The sequence below is a fragment of the Muscardinus avellanarius genome (genome assembly GCF_963383645.1).
Source record: "Muscardinus avellanarius genome assembly, chromosome: 18".
In the NCBI taxonomy this organism is placed as follows: Eukaryota; Metazoa; Chordata; class Mammalia; order Rodentia; family Gliridae; genus Muscardinus; species Muscardinus avellanarius.
Genome location: NC_137804.1, coordinates 23,976,690 through 23,996,086, shown reverse-complemented (window position 1 = coordinate 23,996,086; position 19,397 = coordinate 23,976,690). Strand labels below are relative to the sequence as shown.

The following is a 19,397-nucleotide window of genomic DNA, read 5'->3' as shown; positions in this document are numbered from 1 at the left end:
TTGCTAAGGGTCTCACTATGCCCTGAGGCTGGCGTTGAACCTCCTGTCCTCCTGACTCAACCTTCCAAGTACTGGGATTACAAGTGTGCTCCACTGCACTCGACCCTTGCACCAGTCACTTTAACCTCTATGTCTGAACGTGGACCAAAAGCTTCCCCATGAAGTGAACTTCAGGGGGGCACGCTGGGGAGCAGGAAGAACCTGGACGGAGCAGTGGAGGCCGTTTACGGCAGGCTCACTTTCACCTCCACCACGCAAGGCCTGATGCCTTTGCAGGAGGAGACTGCATGAGCTTTGAGAACTTCCTGACCACTCGAGACATCTTTCTTTCCGGGAAGCATCCTTTGGGGAGCAGGGTGCCAATCCACACGCTGTGTCTCTTTAAGCACATCCAGGTAGTTGCGGGGCTGTGGCTCCTTGCCCCTCTGCTCTATCTTGGAGTGACTTCTCCATTCTCCGCTGCCTTGTCACTCCCCTGCCCAGACTCCTAGACCTAGACACCCCATCCTAAGGGCTCTAATTATCACGACCGTCTTGGGCTCGTTGCTTCTACGTCATGGACAGGCTCCCTTCCTCCCCACCTTCTTGGGAAGACTTGCTCACCTTCTTCCTCTACGGCAGGCCTGGCTTTGTGGCGGCTCCATTGAAATCCTCCCCTGTTCTCGAGTGGGGCACGTCTACCGAAATCAGGATCCCCACTCCGCTCTTGACCAGGAGGCCACCCTATGGAACAAGATCCGCATTGCTGAGACCTGGCTGGGCTCATTCAAGGAGACCTTCTACAGGCACAGCCCCGAGGCCTTTGCCTTGAGCAAGGTAAGGAGAGAGCAGGAGGGGCTTCTGTGCCCAGCACAAGGCACCAGCTGGAGGCTGGGCCAGGACCCCCTTCCCACCTGGAGGGGCAAATGGAAGCTTCTGGCTTGAGCTTCCTGAGCTGCCCTCTTGTGGGTTTCCTCTACCTGACGGGGCTGTCCTCTGTCTCTCCAACGTTTCCACAAGGCATCACAGTTGGTCTTCGCATAGAACTCCTTGGTATCCAGCCTTCGGCATGGTCCAGAGGAGACTGGACACAGATGAGTGATGAGACTTGCCTCTGAGGCTCTTTTCATTCTGAGCAAAGTGCTCGAGTTATAGACCCATGCAAGACATGCAACAAATATAAGTATAAAGATAAAAAGTCCAAAATGCCATAGAAAAACCAAGATTTTAAATATTTGATGAAATATACACACAAGACATTATCAGTTGGTCAATTCTATGGAGTAGCACATAAATGCTATTTAATGTGAGCTGTGGGTTCTCACTATTTGCCATGACAGGAATGGGGCCCCCGAAGGTAAGATTCTCAGGACCCATAACAGTCCTGGAACAGCTCCTCCAAGCTCTTCACTAGCCCACAATGCTGGGTTGTGAGCTGAACGTGAGGATCGCATGCCATAGATGAAGGCTGGGCCCCATAAAGGGAGAAACACACCTATGCCTCGAACAGCCTTAGCCTGCATGCAAGGGCAGGCCTCACAGGGATGCCCTGTGAAGGAGCCCCAGTGCCTGCCCTCCTCCTGGTCCTAGGGGCTTTACTCCTATCCATCCTACAGTCACCTCTTTTCCTACAACAAAAGAGCCCCAGGGCCTGCGCATTGGGTTGATTCTCTCTCTCTCTCTCTCTCTCTCTCTCTCTCTCTCTCTCTCTCTCTCCTAAAAATATCCAGGAATTGGTACTAAACTTATGGGTTGGGTTCTTGGCATCTTATCAATATGGCTCCAAGCACTAATTTATACTACTATTAAGGATTTGTTTGAATATCCATCCTAATGAAATTATAGTATAAAGGAGACTCCCCAGAAGCCAGGATAGTATAGCCCAAACAAATGATTCGTTAATGGAAGAACCTTGGCACCTAGAGGGGAAGAAGATAAGCTTGCCTGCCTGGTCCCGCACCCCACAGCCTCCCTCTGGGCCAGTTTCTGCCTCCGTGAGTCGCTGTGATTCAACACTACATTACATCAATTTAGACGTGGAGCCCCACTATTTAGCCAGCATCCACAGAAACATCTTTACAGCAGAGACTTTATGGTCTTTGAAGTCTGAAGATCTGGGAGGCTGTGGGCAGGGGCTGATGTCACTTACAATTGCGTTGGTTCCACAACTCTCTCTAGGGAAGATGCGTTCTAGACTGTCCCTTCCAAACACTCTTATGCCAACACATGACCCTCCCCTCTGCCTGCAGCCTGGGAACTGTGATCTTGGGTCCTGACTTTGTGCCAGTCTTTCAGCTTCTTCTCAGCCAGCCTCATCCCTGTCCTACCATGTGAATTCTGGTATAAATCAAGCTTTCCTAACCTTTTCTCCCCAGGCTGAGAAGCCAGACTTTACGGAACGCTGGCAGCTGCAGAGGAGACTGGGGTGCCGGACATTCCACTGGTTCCTGGCTAACATCTACCCTGAGCTGTACCCATCAGAACGCAGGCCCAGGTTCTCTGGAAAGGCAAGGCATGGCCCAGGGGAGACATGGAGAGAGGAGGGCAGAGGGAAGCTGCCAGAGACAAGAACTACATCCTTAAAGGTTCTTCCATCACCCTGGCCAACCAGTCACAAGCCTGGCTGAGCCTCAGAGGGCTTTGGTCCCTCCCCTCCTCCAGTGCCAGCCTGAGAGAGGCAGCTGGGTTGCCCTAGAACCTGTCCCGAATCCCCTCATCTGGACACAGGTGGTCTGCCTCCCCCAGGAGACTCATCTCGGGATCAGTGGCTTTAGCCTGCGCCCACACATCGTGGTACCTTGAGCTGCAGTCCAGAGACTAAAGGAGAGGAAGGGTGCCTCACAGAGGGGTTCTTTGCCATGAAGGCTTTGGACGATGGGATTCACTCCAGTGTGGATGTCTACTTTCAGCTCCACAGTACTGGACTTGGCTTCTGTGCAGACTGCCAGGCAGAAGGGGACGTCTTGGGCTGTCCCGTGACGCTGGCTCCTTGTAGAGACAGCCGGCAGCAACAGGTGGGTGTTCAGACTTCTCGGGATTGATCACAGGCATTCACATCAGACACGGGGATGAGGGTATACACATAGAGAACTGAGTGAGGAAGCCAAGAGGAGGGTGGAAATTGCCCAGACTCTGTAGTCAGACCTAGCTGAGTTTGAATCCCAGTCCCCCCACTTGCTAGCTGTGTGTTCTTGGCAGGCTTCTTAACCTCTCTGAGTCTTGTTGTTTCTTGTGTGTGTTTTTTTTTCCTTCTGTAAGTGGGAATGATGCAACTTCCTTTGTGCAAACAGAATATTAGTTCTTTTTTGTGCATATATCTTGAGGAAATTAGTGAGGACTTCTGGGTCTAGCAGTATTATAAACTAGAGGAACTAAAAACCCTTCCCTAAAACCACCTAGCTATGATATGCTGGATTAAAAATAATGTGTAATGACTTTTAAAAAAATTTTTGGTGGTACTGGGGTTCCTGGAAGCCCTTTTACCTCCGGGCTACACTCCCAGACCTATTTTATTTTTGGAAACAGGGTCTCTTAAGCCAGCGCGGCTGGCTTCGAACCTGCGCGATCCTCCTGTCTCCGCCTCCCAGGCGCGGGGATTACAAGCGTGCGCCACCACACCTGGCGGTGTAATGACCTTTTTCATGAATAAGTAATTTAGTTTATGAGAAAGGAGAATCTCTCCAGGAGTGATAATCCTGAGGCAACTGAAAATGGGGCCCGAGGGCCTGGGCGGAGCTGCCTGCAGGTGAGAGGGACGCTGGCCACCATCCTGGGAAACCGAGGTCTCCATTCTTGCAGGGATAAGCAACAAGCCATCTTCAGCCCACGAGATGAGAAGTTGCCAGTGAGCCTCCCATATAGAGCCAATTTGACCTTCAAACAGGGACTGTGTCCTTGAAAAGTTTAGGTCCACCCACGGCCGCAGGGAAATGGCAGAACATTTATGTCACTCCGGGGGCTTTGAGGAGGAAAAATGTACTCTCCCTGAGAACTGACCACAAGCTCGCCTCTAACGTGTTTAGGATTCATGCTTATACTAATTGTGGCATTTGGGAATCCTCCAGCAGGACAAGCTACCTAATGTGCAGGGCCCAGTGCAGATCAAGGACGTGGCATCTCTAATTTGACAATTACGAACTTTAGGATAGTGAAGACAGAGGAGGTGTGTTAAGAGGACGGTTAAGCCCGCCTAAGCATGAGGCCCCATGTGACTGCACAGGTTGCCTGTCCAGTCTCTAAGCCACAGAATTAACATAAAAATCAGTTCAGGCCACATTTGGCAGGAACAAAAGAAAGTGGTTTCTCAGGATAGGTTTCCCAATTAGTCTACGCAAGTTCCTCACAGCTAAAGCTCCTCAGCAAGGCAGGATCAACCCAACACTAAGAGACACAGAGGCAGTCGTGACCAGGAATGAGAGTCAGCAGATAAGACCACACACTACAGGGACAATAGTTTTGAGGGCAGGAGATCAACTTGGTCAGCAGTCTACTCACAAAACACGCGCATCACTTACAGCTTTGACTATACAGTAAATAGAACTATGGGGGAAGGTGCCAAAATGTATAAAGATGAACATGAGCTGGGCGTGCTGGCACACACTTGTAATTGCAGTAGTTGGGAGCCTGAGACGGGAGGATCCGGGTTAGCGGCAGCCTCAGCTACTTGGTGAGGCCCTCCGCAACTTAGTGAGAACCTGTTTCAAAATAAAGAATAAAATAGGGCTGGGGGTGTAGCTCAGAGGTAATATGCCCCTGGGTTCAATCTTCAGTACCGCACAATATATGTGTGTGTGTATAGTGTATATTGTGTACACACACACACACACACACACACACACACACACACACACATTTGAGCAGTCCAGATCAAGAATAGGTTTGCAGCACGTTTGTGGACATGACCATAAGATAGGGTCTTGCAGACCCCAGTAGAGTGAAGATGGTCCTGGATCTCAGTCCTAGTGTGAATTCTTCCTGCCTGGTCTCAAGCTCTGGCAGGAGTCTCTTTCTAACTGTTGCTGACAACCGTTTCCTCTGCCCCAGCACTTGGAGCACCCGGGCAGGAAGGACATCCACGTGGGCAGCTCGCCACACCTGTGCTTTGGTGTCAGGCAAGAACAGGTGATTTTTCAGAACTGTACCGCAGAGGGCCCTGCCATCCATCAGCAGCACTGGGACTTCCAGGAGGTGAGTGAGGCACTCAGGCGGCTCAGCATTGCTACGCATGCTCGGAAAGAGCCTCCCTTTGGCTCTTTCAAGAAGTCGGGTATTACCTGAAGGTCTCTGCGTCTGTTGTTGCATTTAGTGGCTTAGCATTAAGGCCTTGGGGCAGGTAAAGGCAACCCAGCAGGGAAGTTGGGTCACCAGCATCATGAAATATACTAAGATAAAGATGTAGATGTATAGCTGTAAATATATAAATATCAACTTGTGAGCATTCCATCATTTTAAGTAAAGTTTTAACTCCTATATCCCTGAAGCGGAGACGTTCTAGATCCTTCCCAGAGGTTATATAAGTACTTAGGAAGAGTAAGCAGGTCCCAGACATTGAGAGAGGAAGATGACCGTAACCACAATAAGTACCCGTGCACAGCTTTTTCTCTACCTCAAATTCTTTCTGAATTTAGTTAGGGTGTTAACTATATAAACAAATACACTTATTTTTAACATTTCTTCAACTTCTGCTTGGGAGTAAAGAGGATAAAATAAACAGAACTCTGTGTGCTGTACTCTTAAAGCAGGCTGTGAAGGAAGAAAATCACATAACAGAAAACTTTAGCTAATCTTACAATAAGCAGTTGAGAACAAAGGTCTTGGAGCTTTGGTGGTAAGTGAACCCGGGACTCCGCAGCCCATGCATGTGCAAAGAAGTCATAGAAATCAAGTTACGGACCTTTATGGATGATCATAAAGGGTCATTCTAAGCAAGTTCTGTGAATAAGGAACATTTTAGAAACGGCCTTTTAAAACAAGTAAAAGATTAATGAGACACACCATATTATTTAAGGCATTAATAAGTTAGACTTTTAAGGCATTAATAAATTAGACATTTTTGGCGGTACTGGGGGTGGAACCCAGGGGCTTTTCTACCTCCAAGCTATACTCCCAGACCTATTTTTTATATTTTATTTGGAAACAGGGTCTCACTAAGTTGCCGAGAGCCTCTTTAAGTAGCTGAGGCTGGCTTTGAACCTGTGTGATCCTCCTGTCTCAGCCTCCCAAGCACTGAAATTACAAGCATGAGCCACCACACCTGGCTAAATTAGACTCTTAAAAGATACTATCATTCAGCCAGAAAAAAAGAATGAGCTATTGTTCAGAGTGGCACTGTTTATAATAACCAAGAGCTTGGAAGCAATCCAGTTGTCCATCTACAGATGAACGGATAAAATGTGGATGCACATTTATCCTAAATATGTATTACTTAAGTAGGGATTACTTGCCTTCTGGAAGTGATTTCATAGAATGGAATATTATTCAGCCTTAAAATGGGAGAAAACCCTGTCCCATGCTACAACATGAGTGAATGCTGAGGACGTTGTGCTAGGTAAAATAAGACAGTCACAAAAAGACATAAACTGAATTCTACCTGTACAAGGTATCTAAAATAGTCAAATTCATGGAAGCTGGAGGTAAAATGGTGGTTATCTGGGGCTGAAGGGAGGAGGAAAAGTGTAATTATTGTTTAATGATATAGAATTTTAATTTCTTACAATAAAAATGTGATATGAATGTATCTAATGATACTGATCACTTGAAATTATTAAAATGGAAAGTGATGTTTTGTTTTTACTACAATAAACAGAGGAATGAGGTACTCATTTGTGCTATAACTAGATAAGTCTTGAAAATATTATGCAAAATGAAAAAAGCCAGTTACAAAAGGCCACATATTATATCATTCTTTTTATCTGAAGCGTCCAGGAACAGCAAATCCCTAAACACAGAAAGTAGAGTGACGATTTTCAGTGGCTAGGAGGGAAGAGAAATGGAGAGTGATTGCTAATGGGTAATAGATTTCTTTCTGCGGTGATGAAAATAATCTGGAATTCGATAGAGGTGATGGTTGCACAACTTTGTGAATGTACTAAAAACCACTATTTTGTGGATTTTAAGAGGATTATATTATGGTATATTTAAAAACAAATAGGTATTTTCAACATTGCAAGCTTCCTTTTTTTTTTTGGCTTCATAAACAAATCAAATTTTTCTTGAGCGAGAGATGTTAGATGGTGGATTCTGAGCAGGGAGCAGCCGCTGTGTACCGACATGGCTGACTTAGGCCTTCAGTATATCATCGTGGCTTCATATCCGACTGCAGCCTTGTGGCCACAGAACTAAATTGCAGGCTTAACAGAGAAGAGAACTGATCAAATCCATATGAAAGTCCAGTGATAGCAGTGAATGCCACAAATCTGGCATAAAGACTTTACATGATTTATTCTTGGTAGTTATTCTAACCAGAACTTTCTAAGAAGTGCATAATTACACAACCACAATAAAACACTTAGATGATGCTGGGTGTGGTAGTATTCACCCAAAATCTCAGTACTTGGGAGGCTGAGACAGGAGGATTGAAGGTATGAGGCCAGCCTCAGTCACTCAACAAGGTCCTCAACAGCTTAGTAGACCCTGTTTTAAAATAAAAAACAGACTTCCGGGAAGATGGCGACCGAGAAAAGCGGGGCTTAAGAGCCCCGCTAACAACTAATCTCCATTACCACAAAATCAGCGCCTTTCATAGCCAGAAAACACCATCACCAGAGAAACAAAAAAATCACCAGGCTTCAGAGAGAAAGCGGACTGAGAACAGAGCTCAGAGCCACAGAGGAGATACACCGGCCTCACGCCCGAGGCCGCGGCAGCGGCGATTTCACCAGACAGCTACAGCAAGCCGAGGTGAGCCGTTGTGGAACAGCCGGGCGGGATTTCTCGCCGCAGGTAAAATCTAAAGCTCCCAGTGGCTGAGCTCAGCACACGCTGCAGGGATTCAGAGTGGAAATCAAAACCAAGAAGAAATACGCCAGCCTCACGGCCGAGGGCGTAGCAGCGGCGCCATATTGCCACCGGCGGCAGCAGCACCGAATTCAGCGAGGCCAGTACAGCTACATCTGCGTACTCAAGAACAGTGAGTCAAATTGCAGGCCACAGAGGAGAAATCCCAGTACTGTACTCCCTGGGACTTGACCCAGTGGGGGAGGGGCGGTGGCAGAGATATCACACCATAGGAGAACTTGCAACCTGGCACCCCCCACAGTCTAAAGCAGCCTCTATCGACTCCCTGGGTCGGAGACTCTGTGATACAACCCAGTAAAGGAGTAGTGGGGTCAGAGATACTACTGACTCAAGATCCAGAACACCTTAAGTGAAGTCATAGTGACCCAAGGGAAGAACCCAGAGAAGGCACAAACTTCTGAAATCATGGGAAAGAGGAATAATACTGGAGCAATGAATGCCCACAACCCCACAACATCAGAACCCGATAAAACAGAAAATCAGAGATTTCTAGAAGATCAAATCAGGAAAATAACTGTAGAAATAATAGAGGTGCTTCGAAAAGAACTCAGAGAGAGCCAAAAAGAGATAAAGGATGCAATTAATGAAGTAAAGGCCTCAATTCAAAGCACAAACAACCGATTAGACCACATGGAGAACAGAATCTCGCTCTTAGAAGATGATCATTCCAAAAATGAACGCATAGTTTCTAATCAAGGAAAAAATATCCGACAGCAGGAATCTGATATTGAAGAAATATGGGCTCATTTTAAGAGAGCTAACCTAAGAATAATTGGAATAGAGGAGGGAAAAGAAAGTGAAACCAAAGGGATCAACAATCTCTTCAAGGAAGTAATAGCAGAAAATTTCCCAAACATAGACCAAGAGGTTGATACACAGGTCCAGGAAACTTATAGAACTCCCTTTAGACAGGATCGGGGAAGAGGATCCCCACATCACATAATTGTCAAAATGACCAATGTGGAAGCCAAGCAGAGAATCTTAAAGGCAACAAATCAAAGGGCCAAGTGACATTCAGAGGCAAACCAATTAGAATCACTCCAGACTTCCCAAACCAAGTCATGAGAGCCAGAAGGGCTTGGAGTAACATATTCCAAACTCTGAAAGAAAACAACTTCCAGCCAAAAACTGAAGGAATTTATGTCTTCAGAACCAGCACTAGAGAAAATACTCAAAGAGATTAACTACAAAGAAGAAATAGGTAACACTCACCAGAACCAGAGAAACAAGAGTTTCCATCCAACAGACAACTAAGATTGGTTATCTGTGGAGATTCATTATTTATGTTAGTCTTTTACCTATCTCTAAATGGTATTGTTTGCCTTTATTGTTGTTAATTTTTAGGATTTCTAGTTGGAATATTAATATACCTTCAGATATAGCATTTGGAAATATTTTATCCCATTCTATTAGTAACTTTTAACTCTGTTTACATTGTCTTTGGATATACAATATGTTTTTTATTTTTTAGGGAGTTTGTATACTCTTCTGTTGCCTGTGCCATTGAAATCATATCCAAGAAATCACTGCCAATTTCAATGTTGTGAGGTTTTATGACCCAGATTTTCTTCTAAAAGTTTATAGTCTTAAGATTTATATTTAGGTCTTTTATCTATTTTGAGTTAATACTTGTATATGGGATTAGGTAAGGGTCCAACTTTATTCTTTTCCATGTAATTATTATGTTTCAACAATATTTAGTTAAAAGATTATTATTTCCACCACCAAATGTTCATGGAAACCTTGTCAAAAATAACTTGACAATATAAAGAAGAATTTAGCTCTAGGCTTTTATTTAACTCCAATGGTTTATATATCTGCCTTTAGAATAGTACTACACTGTTTCAATTATTGTAGCTTTATATGGTTTGAAATCAGAAAATATATATCTTCTAGCTTTGTTCTTTTTCAAGATCGTTTTGGGTATCTAGAGTCCATTTTCCATATTAGGATAGATTTTTCTTTCTGAAAAATAAATATATAAATATATGATAGTTTCACCTAAAAAAATAGAAAAAATATTTTCTGGTAAGAAAGAAAGTAAAAAGAAATATTGAAATGTTATCTTTAAGTCATCAAAAGCTTGGTATCAGACAAATGAAACTGTTATGTGAGATTATCATTTTTAATTTTGGATAAATTGCTATAATACTAGATGTCAACCACTAAGCCAAGCATGGGAGGGAGAGATGGGGAGAGAATGGGGTGGGGATCGGGTGGGGGCTGACTGGGCGATGTGTGCATGTATGTCTACAAAAGTTTGTATCCCACTATGATGTATGAATACAGTGCACCAATAAATAAAAAATAAAATAAAATAAAAAACAAATAAAGAGGGTTGAGAGTGTAGCTCAGAAGTAGAATGCTCGTGGATCCAATCCCCAGTACCAACATAAAATAATAGTAATTAGATTAATGACCCCCAAGGTTTTCTATCACATATAAATTTTAGGGCTACCTAAACTATATTTTATAATAACCATAAATACTAGTGTTTCTTTCTAAACCAGTTCACACTACTTTCATTATTTTCTTAATGATCAGCACACACCTTAAATATATTCTTTGTTGACATTTGTGAGGAACCGGTTTCCTTTTTTCTTTTCAGAATGGACTGATTGTCCACATTCTCTCTGGAAAATGCATGGAAGCTGTGATTCAGCAGAACAGCAAAGGCCTGTACTTGCGCCAGTGTGATGGAAAGGCCAGCCAGCTGTGGCGATTTGACCAAGTCCACCCTGTGGATGAACGATGACTGCCGATGGCAGGAGAAGAAGGGGATTCTGACCATCACAGTCCTGCCCCAGGGGAACTCAAAGTGCATGTGCATTTCATGAAGCAGACCCTCTTGTGCTTGTGTTCCTAATGCAGAGAGAAGAAAGCTCCGGGGGACAATATAGGTCACACTTGTTTTGTTGACCGCTGGCTGTTTTTAAAAACCAGAGAAAGAAAAAATGGATTCATTGTCCCACTGTCTTCGTCACCAGAGATGATTATTACACATTAATTTTTGTTCACTGAGCATTTAACAGATGCTTTTTTATCTCTTTCAAGGGAAAGAGTCCTGGCCGTTGTCTGGCAGTGCCTCCAACACACAGCAGTTTCATGAGTCAATTTCTTTATCTTCAAGTAGCCTTAACTTGGGTTGTCTGTTTGGCCAACCGTGAAAATTAAAGAGTGAAGAATATATAATAGCCTGATGGTCCCCAAACCTTGGATTAGGTCTCTTAGCACAATATTCACAATATTCAATTGGTTGGGCCACATTTCAGAAGGAAGTGAAGGTACAGAGAGGAGCAAGGTAGGGTTAGAAAGAAGATGGAAGACTTTGGGCCCAACTCCCGGCTCAGCATAGCCAGCTGAAAGTCAGTAGACCTGGGGTAAGGCGTTTTCATCTTCATGAGAATTTTGTCAAAACTTTCTACCTCTGTTCACCCACCCTCGCCCTTCTTTAACTTGGTTAATCACAGCCAGATTCCCTCACAATAGATTTCTTTTTAGTTGTTGGTATTGGAAGAATCAGTACAGACTGAGAATTCTCATGAACGAAGGTGTTTGCAGTTGATAAATTCTTTTTGTCCTCTTATGAGATTTGCATTGACTTGACAAGAAATAACAAACTTTGCAAAGGGGCAAATCTCTCCGGAAGGGAAATTCTACAGTGTGTGCCAAAATTCTTACAAGAGAAAACAGGGTTGAATGTTGATATCTATGAGATCTGATAAGACCCCTAAATGTGTCTGCAGGTTGAATGCTACATGTTTGGAAAGAATAGACCTCAACTAGAGGTGCCAAGGCCAACAAAAGTGAATAGCTCTCCTTGCTGTGACCTGGCTGACCTAGTTTGGTCATAAAAATTCCTGAGTGAGGTTTGTTCTGCTATTGGGAAAACACCATCTATGTCCATTTCTCTCCAAGATGGAATTATCTCTCTACATGGTAAACTTGGAAATCTTTCTTTAAAGAAGCTCATCTTTTTGGGGATGTCTCAAATAAAAAATAGATATGAAGTGTGGGTTTCTGAATAATACCTATTGCAATTATGTATACATTCTCTACCTGCCAAGTCAGTGGCCCATGACATTTCTCCAGCCTTAGAATAACCTAGGCTTGTGCTATCTAATGTGGAAGCCACTGACCAAATGCGGGGCATTTAATGGAAATCCATGAAAATTAGTCAAAACTCAATTGTGCAGGCCATATTTCAAGAACTCAATAGCCATGGTGGCTAATGGCCACTGCACTGGAGAGCACAGACGTAGAACATTCCATCATCACAAACAGTTCTAGACAGCATTCGACTCGTCATCCTACCCAGAGAAGAGACTTTAGCCACCCACCATCTTCTTGCTTCAGCTCTGTCTCTAGTTAAAACAAATTCCCCTAACATCCTGAGATAGAGCTAAAAGTCTTCACGTGACAACCTTGTAAAGCATATCAATGGTTAAAGAATAAAAATTAACAAGACCTCTATTTTTTAATGAACCTTGTTATTGGCATTGTGGGTATTTGAAGTTACTGGGATAAATTAATATAATTAAATAAAGGCTGGATTCAATTGTGTAAGTTGTGTTTGGCAGTCATTAACTAAAGGACCCAGATGGCTTATTGCTTAATTGGTTGACTAAAGCAAGAATGTGGTGTTTCTTGCTTCCTTAACCATCTCCATGATTTATTACTTTATTACAGAAGTGGCTGTCAACTCTTTCCCTGAATGATACTTATAGACCTGTAATTTAAACAAAACAGATGCATCCGTTTAGTTCTAAAGGAGTCTTTTCCTTATAATGCAACCGGTGTTCAAATTCCCTTCTTCTCTATAGACTCAGCATCCTCTTATCTACAGTGATCAACTGGAAAGTAGAGAAATTTGGCAGTTGCGAGATCTGATGCTGGAGCCTGATTTCACTTGCTGTCTGAATTTGACTTTGTGAGATTAAATTTTGTCGTGATGCTCACCAGGTTCACCTGTTAGAATGCGGGAGTCGCCCCTTCCCCATATAACGGAGAACTCACCAAAGGATGTAAATCAAAGGCAGGGTTTATTGCAGCACCGCAGAAACTGGCATGCCAGGGTCTAATCTCCTTAACCAGCACACAGGCCAGCCCTCAGAGAAGAGACCCCGACCACATTTCAAGCTCTACATTTATAGTCACAGAAGAGGTATTCATGTGGGGTTCATATCTATTCAAAAAAGCTTGGGAAAGGATGTCAAGAGAGCTCGGGGCAGGATGTTAGGATGTTACCTCCCTTTGTACCGGGTGTGAGCCCAGATAAGGGAGCGACACAGGCAACATTTTCTAATGACAAAGCAGGTATGGAATAAGCAAACAGTTCTACAGAAGCAGTTTATCATGCCAATAAGTTTCCTGGGAGATGTCTATGCCGGGGAAGGACCTTCAGCGAGAGGGCCGGGGCTGCTTCCCGACCTTGAAGGTCATTTGGCAAGACTCATAGCTCACTGATTAAAGTATGCTTGCCTCCCAGCTTGGCATTACAAGCTGCTTCTCAGGAGTCAGAGTTGCTTCGTTAACCCTTTAAGCAGGAGCCTGCATCTCAGTGCTTTTACAATGTATGATTACAATTCACCAATTAAAAGGGGGGGCTGTTTCTCACAGACAGCACTCTACACACCGTGATTATGAAGTATCCGCTGTAGGGATAGAGAAGTGTGAAGCCAGCAGTCCACTTACGCTACTTCACAACAGAAACGGCAGATCTCATCCTTGGAGAGGCCAATTTCCTCTGTTGCCTCAGTGTCATAGATCCCACTCTATGGCATTCACACTATGGGACTCAGAATCCCAACCCACAGGGACTGCAGAGGCCCCCCAGGCCCGGGATGGTAATGCTGTCACTGTATCAGAACTTGACATTCTCAAGGTCATGTACCTCCCTTGAGGGGGTTCCATCCTCTACTGGCAATTCAACAAGTGATCTGTGACCAGTCACAAAATCTAGAGAAACAAAATGCAAACAAGTTGCATTTTTAAAAGAATTCTAAAAGAATAAGCATAAATAGTTTACATAAAATGTAGAGTTGTGCAAACTTTGTGCAAAACATTAATGTGGGTTGCCTTGCTGGGTACAACTCTACTTGTCCTACACAACTCTATTCCTCTTCCTCCTCCTCCTCCTCCTCCTCCTCCTCCTCCTCCTCTTCCTCCTCCTCCTCCCCCCCCCTTTTTTTTTTGGTGGTACTGGGGATTGAACCCAGAGAATTCTACCTCCAAGCTATACCTTCAGGACCTTTTTTTTTTTTTTAATTTTGAAACAGGGTCTCACTATGTTGGCGAGGTTGTCCTCAAACCCATAATTCTCCTGGTTCAGCTTCCAAAGTATCAGGATTACATGTGTGAGCCACCACTTTATGCTTGTTCTTTTAAAAGCCCTTTTAAGAGTGCAGCTTGGCCAGGCGTAGTGTTGCACACTTGTGATCCCAGCATTTGGGAGGCTGATACAGGAGAATTGTAGTTTGCAGGAAGTCTCAGCTACTTAGCGAGGCCCTTGCAACTCAGTGAGACCCTGTTTCAAAATAAAGAATAAAAAATAGGGCTGGGGATGTAGCTTGGAGGTAGAATGCCCCTGGGTTCCATCACCAGTACCGCAAAAAAAAAAAAAAAAAAAAAAAAGAATTGCAACTTTACCAACGCTATTGGCCAAAGCCCATAGCCCTGACAAGTCCTTCTCTATCATTCAGACAACTCTATTTAGTCATTTCAAGGATGTGTCAAGCACAATAACCAAAGGGATAATATTTCCAGAATTCTAGAAACCTCTGCTGTTTTCCCATTAATAAAAAATTCAGCCGAGCATGGTGGCGCATGATTATAATCCCAGCATTCGAGAGGCTGAGACTGGAGGATCGCAGTTTGCAGACCGCCTCAGCTGCTTAGTGAGACCCTCCTCAATTTAGTGAGACCCTGTTTCAAATTAAAGAATAAAAAATAGGGCAGAGGGTATAGCTTGGAGGTCAAATTCTCCTGGGTTCCATCCACAGACCTGCAAAAAAAAATTCAATAAAAATAATTGGATTAATGATTCTCAAGGCTTTGAATGGCATCCAAATTTAGGGGCTACCAAAATAATACTTTATACTAAAAAATTAGAATAGGAGTTTCTAGGTCATTGTAAAGAGAAAAAGACTGAGGGTGAGGCAGTAGAATTAGTCCTTCTCCTAAGTGTGTGTGTGTGTGTGTGTGTGTGTGTGTGCGCGCGCGCGCGCGCGCGCGTGTTGCTGGGAATTGAACCCAGGGGCTTTCTACCTCTGTGCTACATCCTCAGCACAATTATATTTTTTATTTTGAAAATGAGTCTACCTAAATTACTGCATGTTGGCCTTGGATCTGCAATCCTCCTATCTCAGCCTCCTAAGTCCTGGGATTACAGATGCGTGCCACTGTGCCTGGCTCCTAACTTATCAATAGCATTACACAGCTTTTCTCCTTGCAGAAAAGTGAGCGAGGGTGGAGAGAAGCCACGAGTGTTCCACTAACTGATGTTCCTCCTTGAAGGAACCAGAGGCCCGGGAAGCAAGGTTCCTCCCACATAACACAAAAAATTTCCCCCTCATATTCCAGTTATTTTCCAATAACTGATATATAATGATGATGGAATACCCGTGTTAGAGGGTATTCCATTATCACAGAAGTTAAGAGTAGAGCACATGTTTGCTTCCCAAGATAAAGTAAAGGAGATTCAGATATGTGGCGGGTCAAAATTGAGGAAGAGACGGGGTAAAATAATATGGTGGAGACCTAAAAAGAGTGAAATGGTCAAGGAGATTTCCTGACGAGGCAGGACAGGGTTCCCGGAGGGATTCTCAGAGCCAGGTGTCTAGTCCTCAGTAGAGTCATTTGCTTGATTTCCATTGGCTCAGAGTTGCAACCTCATCTTCACCTTCCTGATTTGTGTGGCAAATGGAGGGATGGGAATCAAGGTGCAGGGCTGAGCTGCCTCCAGGACGAGGAGGAAAAAGAGCAGCCGAGTACTTTGCTGCATCTGGAGAGACTGAGATCCAGATGACAACAGGGCACATGCCAGCCTGGGGATGTGAAGAAAACTCTCCGGGGAGATGATGCAAGAACCCAGCCCTGTGTAATGGATAAGAACAAGTTGTGAAGGAAGGGAAGGGCACTCTGGGCAGAAGGCACAGCATGACCAAAGCAGAGACGAGAAAAAGAATATTGCACTAGGAATGGCAAAGCCTGATGTTCAGAGATAGCGACTGGTCCTAGAAATGCATCCAGAGAAGCCAGGTGTGGTGGCACACGCTCGTAATCCCAGAACTGGGGAGGTTAAGACAGGAGGGTCGCATTTCGCAGACAGCCTCAGCTACTTGGTGAGGCTCTCAGCAACTTAGTGAGACTGTTTCCAAATAAAATAGAAAATAGGTCTGGGAGTATAGCCTGGAGGTAGAAAGCCTCTGAGTTCCACCCCCAGTACCACCAAAACTAATAATAATAATAATAATAATAATAATAATAATAAAGATTAAAAAATAGCACTGGGGTGTAGCTTGGAGGAAGAATGCCCCTGGGTTCCATCCCCAGTACCACAAAAAATAAAGTGAGTCCAGAGGGTGGAGGCCAGGTCAGGGAGGGGTGTGTAGCCAGGCTGTGTTGGGGAACTGGAGAATCTCTCTGAATCTTATGGGAGGTTAGGGTAGAGGTTTCAGTGGGGGAGTGCCTTCCAGGGTCACTTGGACTCTAGCATAGTTTGAGGGTGCTTAAGTGAGCCAATCCGACGTTTGGGGTGGTGAGGGAGTCAAGGCTGGACATGTATGCGGGAATTATCAGAACATAGGTGGGTTGTGACTGCACAAAGATGTCTTTTTAGGGTCTCTATATGATGAACATGTCCTCATGGCAATACTGGAAAAATAATTATCTTTTAAAAACCTGGGTCTATTTTGTGTCCCACTTCACAAATGCATCAAGAGCCACGTTCATTTGCTTTCCTGGAATTGTTTGTGAAATATCTCTGCCTTCCCAGAAACCAGAGAGTACATATTCAACTCTGGATCTGTATTGGCATAAAATTCAGCGAAGACAATATTTTGCAATTTTCTGATTCATGGGTGACTCATCAAGTTGTCCGAGCCAGTGACTCAGAAAATATATGAGAAAAGGACCTAGAAATGTCCTTGGTACATAATAGACATTCAATAAATATTTATTAGTATTTTACATCTGGAAAGTGATCCTAAGAACTAGAATTTACTCTGGCAAAAACACAAACATTTGGGTTGCTAATAATAAATATGTCACCCAGGAATTTTGTGCTCTTCAGATCACCCAAAGCCCAGCCACTGAAATGAGCTGCAGCTCAGTACCCAGGTCCCCGGGTGTGGGCCAGATCCTGTTCCTGCTGTGGTTACTGAACGGATTGAGAAGGGAAAGATTAGGAGCAAAGGGTTGAGGATTTTATCTGAAGTACCTGCCCTATGGGAAGGCCTTGAGGAAATCTAGGGGCCCCTGGACACTACGTTGTAATGACTTTTCCCATTGATGGAAAGCAAGTGAGATTAACAGGCTGCCACTGTTGTTTTAAGCAAGATTATCAACCACTTTCTATGTCATATGCTCTCATATGATATACAAAAAAGGAAGACAATCATCCTAAACCCCGTGTGAATCCCCTTGGCCCTTAAGTTTCCTATTTCTATGTGGATGGTCACTATTTTGCTTCCCTTTCTTTACTCACTTTTGTAAGCCATGATGACTTGCAGTTTATGTTTCTTTTAAGAAGCAAATAGAAGCCTATCTCTCGAGGACAGAAATAAAGAGTTTTATCGATTGTCATTTTTAGGCTACAGTGTTTTATGGAATGTGTTTCATAAAAGAGATAAGAATACTTTTGCTTCTTAGACTGTTTGGCCAGCTACGGTGGTGGTCTCTGCAGGAGAATAATCATGTTCCTAATGTTATGGTTTAATGCACCAAGAGACCAATATGGAAGCCATCACTCCTCTTAAAGGCCAACCTGGATCTAATATAGCATCCCCTCCACCTTAGTCACAGCAATCAGAGGCCAGCCACGATTCAAGGGGGAGGGGAAACAACCTCACCTACCAAAAGGAAAAGTAGCCAAAAAAAAAAAAAAAAGAAAAGAAAAGAAAAGAAAAGAAAAAAGTGCAGCCATCTTTAAACCACCTCACTAAGAGGCCCAGTGACCCAGACTGAGTCTATGTCCCAGAATCTCCATCAAAAGCCCTGAGGTTCACTCTCACCAAACAGACTATTCCTGCCCTGAGCCAGTCTCTGTGACCAGGAGAAATGGGAAATTTTGGGTAGAGCTGGAGGCAGAAACAACCCCAGCTCACAGTGTGGTTTGGGAATTCTGGAGGAAGGAAATGGGGGTGAGAGATTGCTGGGCAGGTGACTTGGTTTGGGGTAACCTAAGAGCAGAATGCAGGTGGTTTATTCAGGAGGTGATTCCAGGAAACAAGAGCGAGGGGGTATGAAGAGTGAGAAGGGAGGGGCGAAGAAAAGCCCGGGGTGTTGTAAGCGGCAGGGTTTGATTCTTCCTACTCTGGGATGCTCACAGGACATGTTCCAGAACTGTCCAACTCACAGGCAGCAGACTGCAACACTTTTAACTGGCTTGCATCCCTTATTGGGTGAAGTTTAGGCTTTGCAGGCTGCCCCTGGAAGAGCAGAGCAGATTCTGAGACTTCTGGGAAGGCCTCGAGGTGGAGAACAGAGAAGGGCTTGAGCCTGACCTGGGCCTCGTGCAAAATGAGTCTGAGCCCACATAAAACTATCCAGAAGGGCTGGGAATGAACCAGGGACACTAAAACATCTGGTTCCCTCAGGGTCAGAACCCAAATTTTCTTGTCAAAGGGCCCCTGAGGAGCACTTCTACAGCTGGGTGCACACCCAGGGGATACTTCCTTCTTTTGCAGTAAATCAGCACTAGCTGCCTTCTTGGGCTTATATGTATCCATCACTACCGCTACCAGGAACACACTATGGTCGATCCAAGTTGGGTCCATTGGCTCTCGTTGCAACAAGGGAGACCGCAGGCCGTCAGGGACAATGGGTGAGTCGTGGGAGGGTGTCCAGAGGGCCTTCTTAGGACATGCGGGCTTGGGCTAGGTGGCCTTGGGAAGGCTTTGGACTGGATGCTGTCAGAAAATGGAACAACCTTATGGTTGGGCATCGTGATAATTGTTACCTAGGAGGTTGTGGGAGGAATGAAATGAGGCTAGAGCTGTAATTGATTCGCAGGCACCACTCATGTTTGCGAGGAGAGGGTGGTTTGGTCATTTTCTGTAGTTTTCCTGTGTTCTTGGTTTTGTCTTTGCTCAGACATGATGACACTGGGTTTTGCAATTGTCTTGCTCCATCATGGTCCCATATCTACCTGTATGATGTTGGTGTTCTGTGCATGTGTGAAT

At 44.4% G+C, this 19,397-nt stretch overlaps 1 protein-coding gene across 1 annotated transcript in view; it reads left to right on the top strand.

The window, feature by feature from the left end:
- GALNT15 (polypeptide N-acetylgalactosaminyltransferase 15) overlaps window positions 1-10,750 on the top strand; it is a gene marked incomplete at both ends in the record, with an annotated part of 28,695 nt that extends 17,945 nt beyond the window's left edge. The window contains 5 exons of the mRNA XM_080714952.1: window positions 622-816; window positions 2,355-2,486; window positions 2,889-2,993; window positions 5,023-5,166; window positions 10,604-10,750. Of these exons, the coding sequence (XP_080571078.1) occupies window positions 622-816; window positions 2,355-2,486; window positions 2,889-2,993; window positions 5,023-5,166; window positions 10,604-10,750 (723 nt within the window). The remainder of the gene's footprint in view (window positions 1-621; window positions 817-2,354; window positions 2,487-2,888; window positions 2,994-5,022; window positions 5,167-10,603) is intronic.
- Between the last annotated feature and the right edge of the window lie 8,647 nt (window positions 10,751-19,397).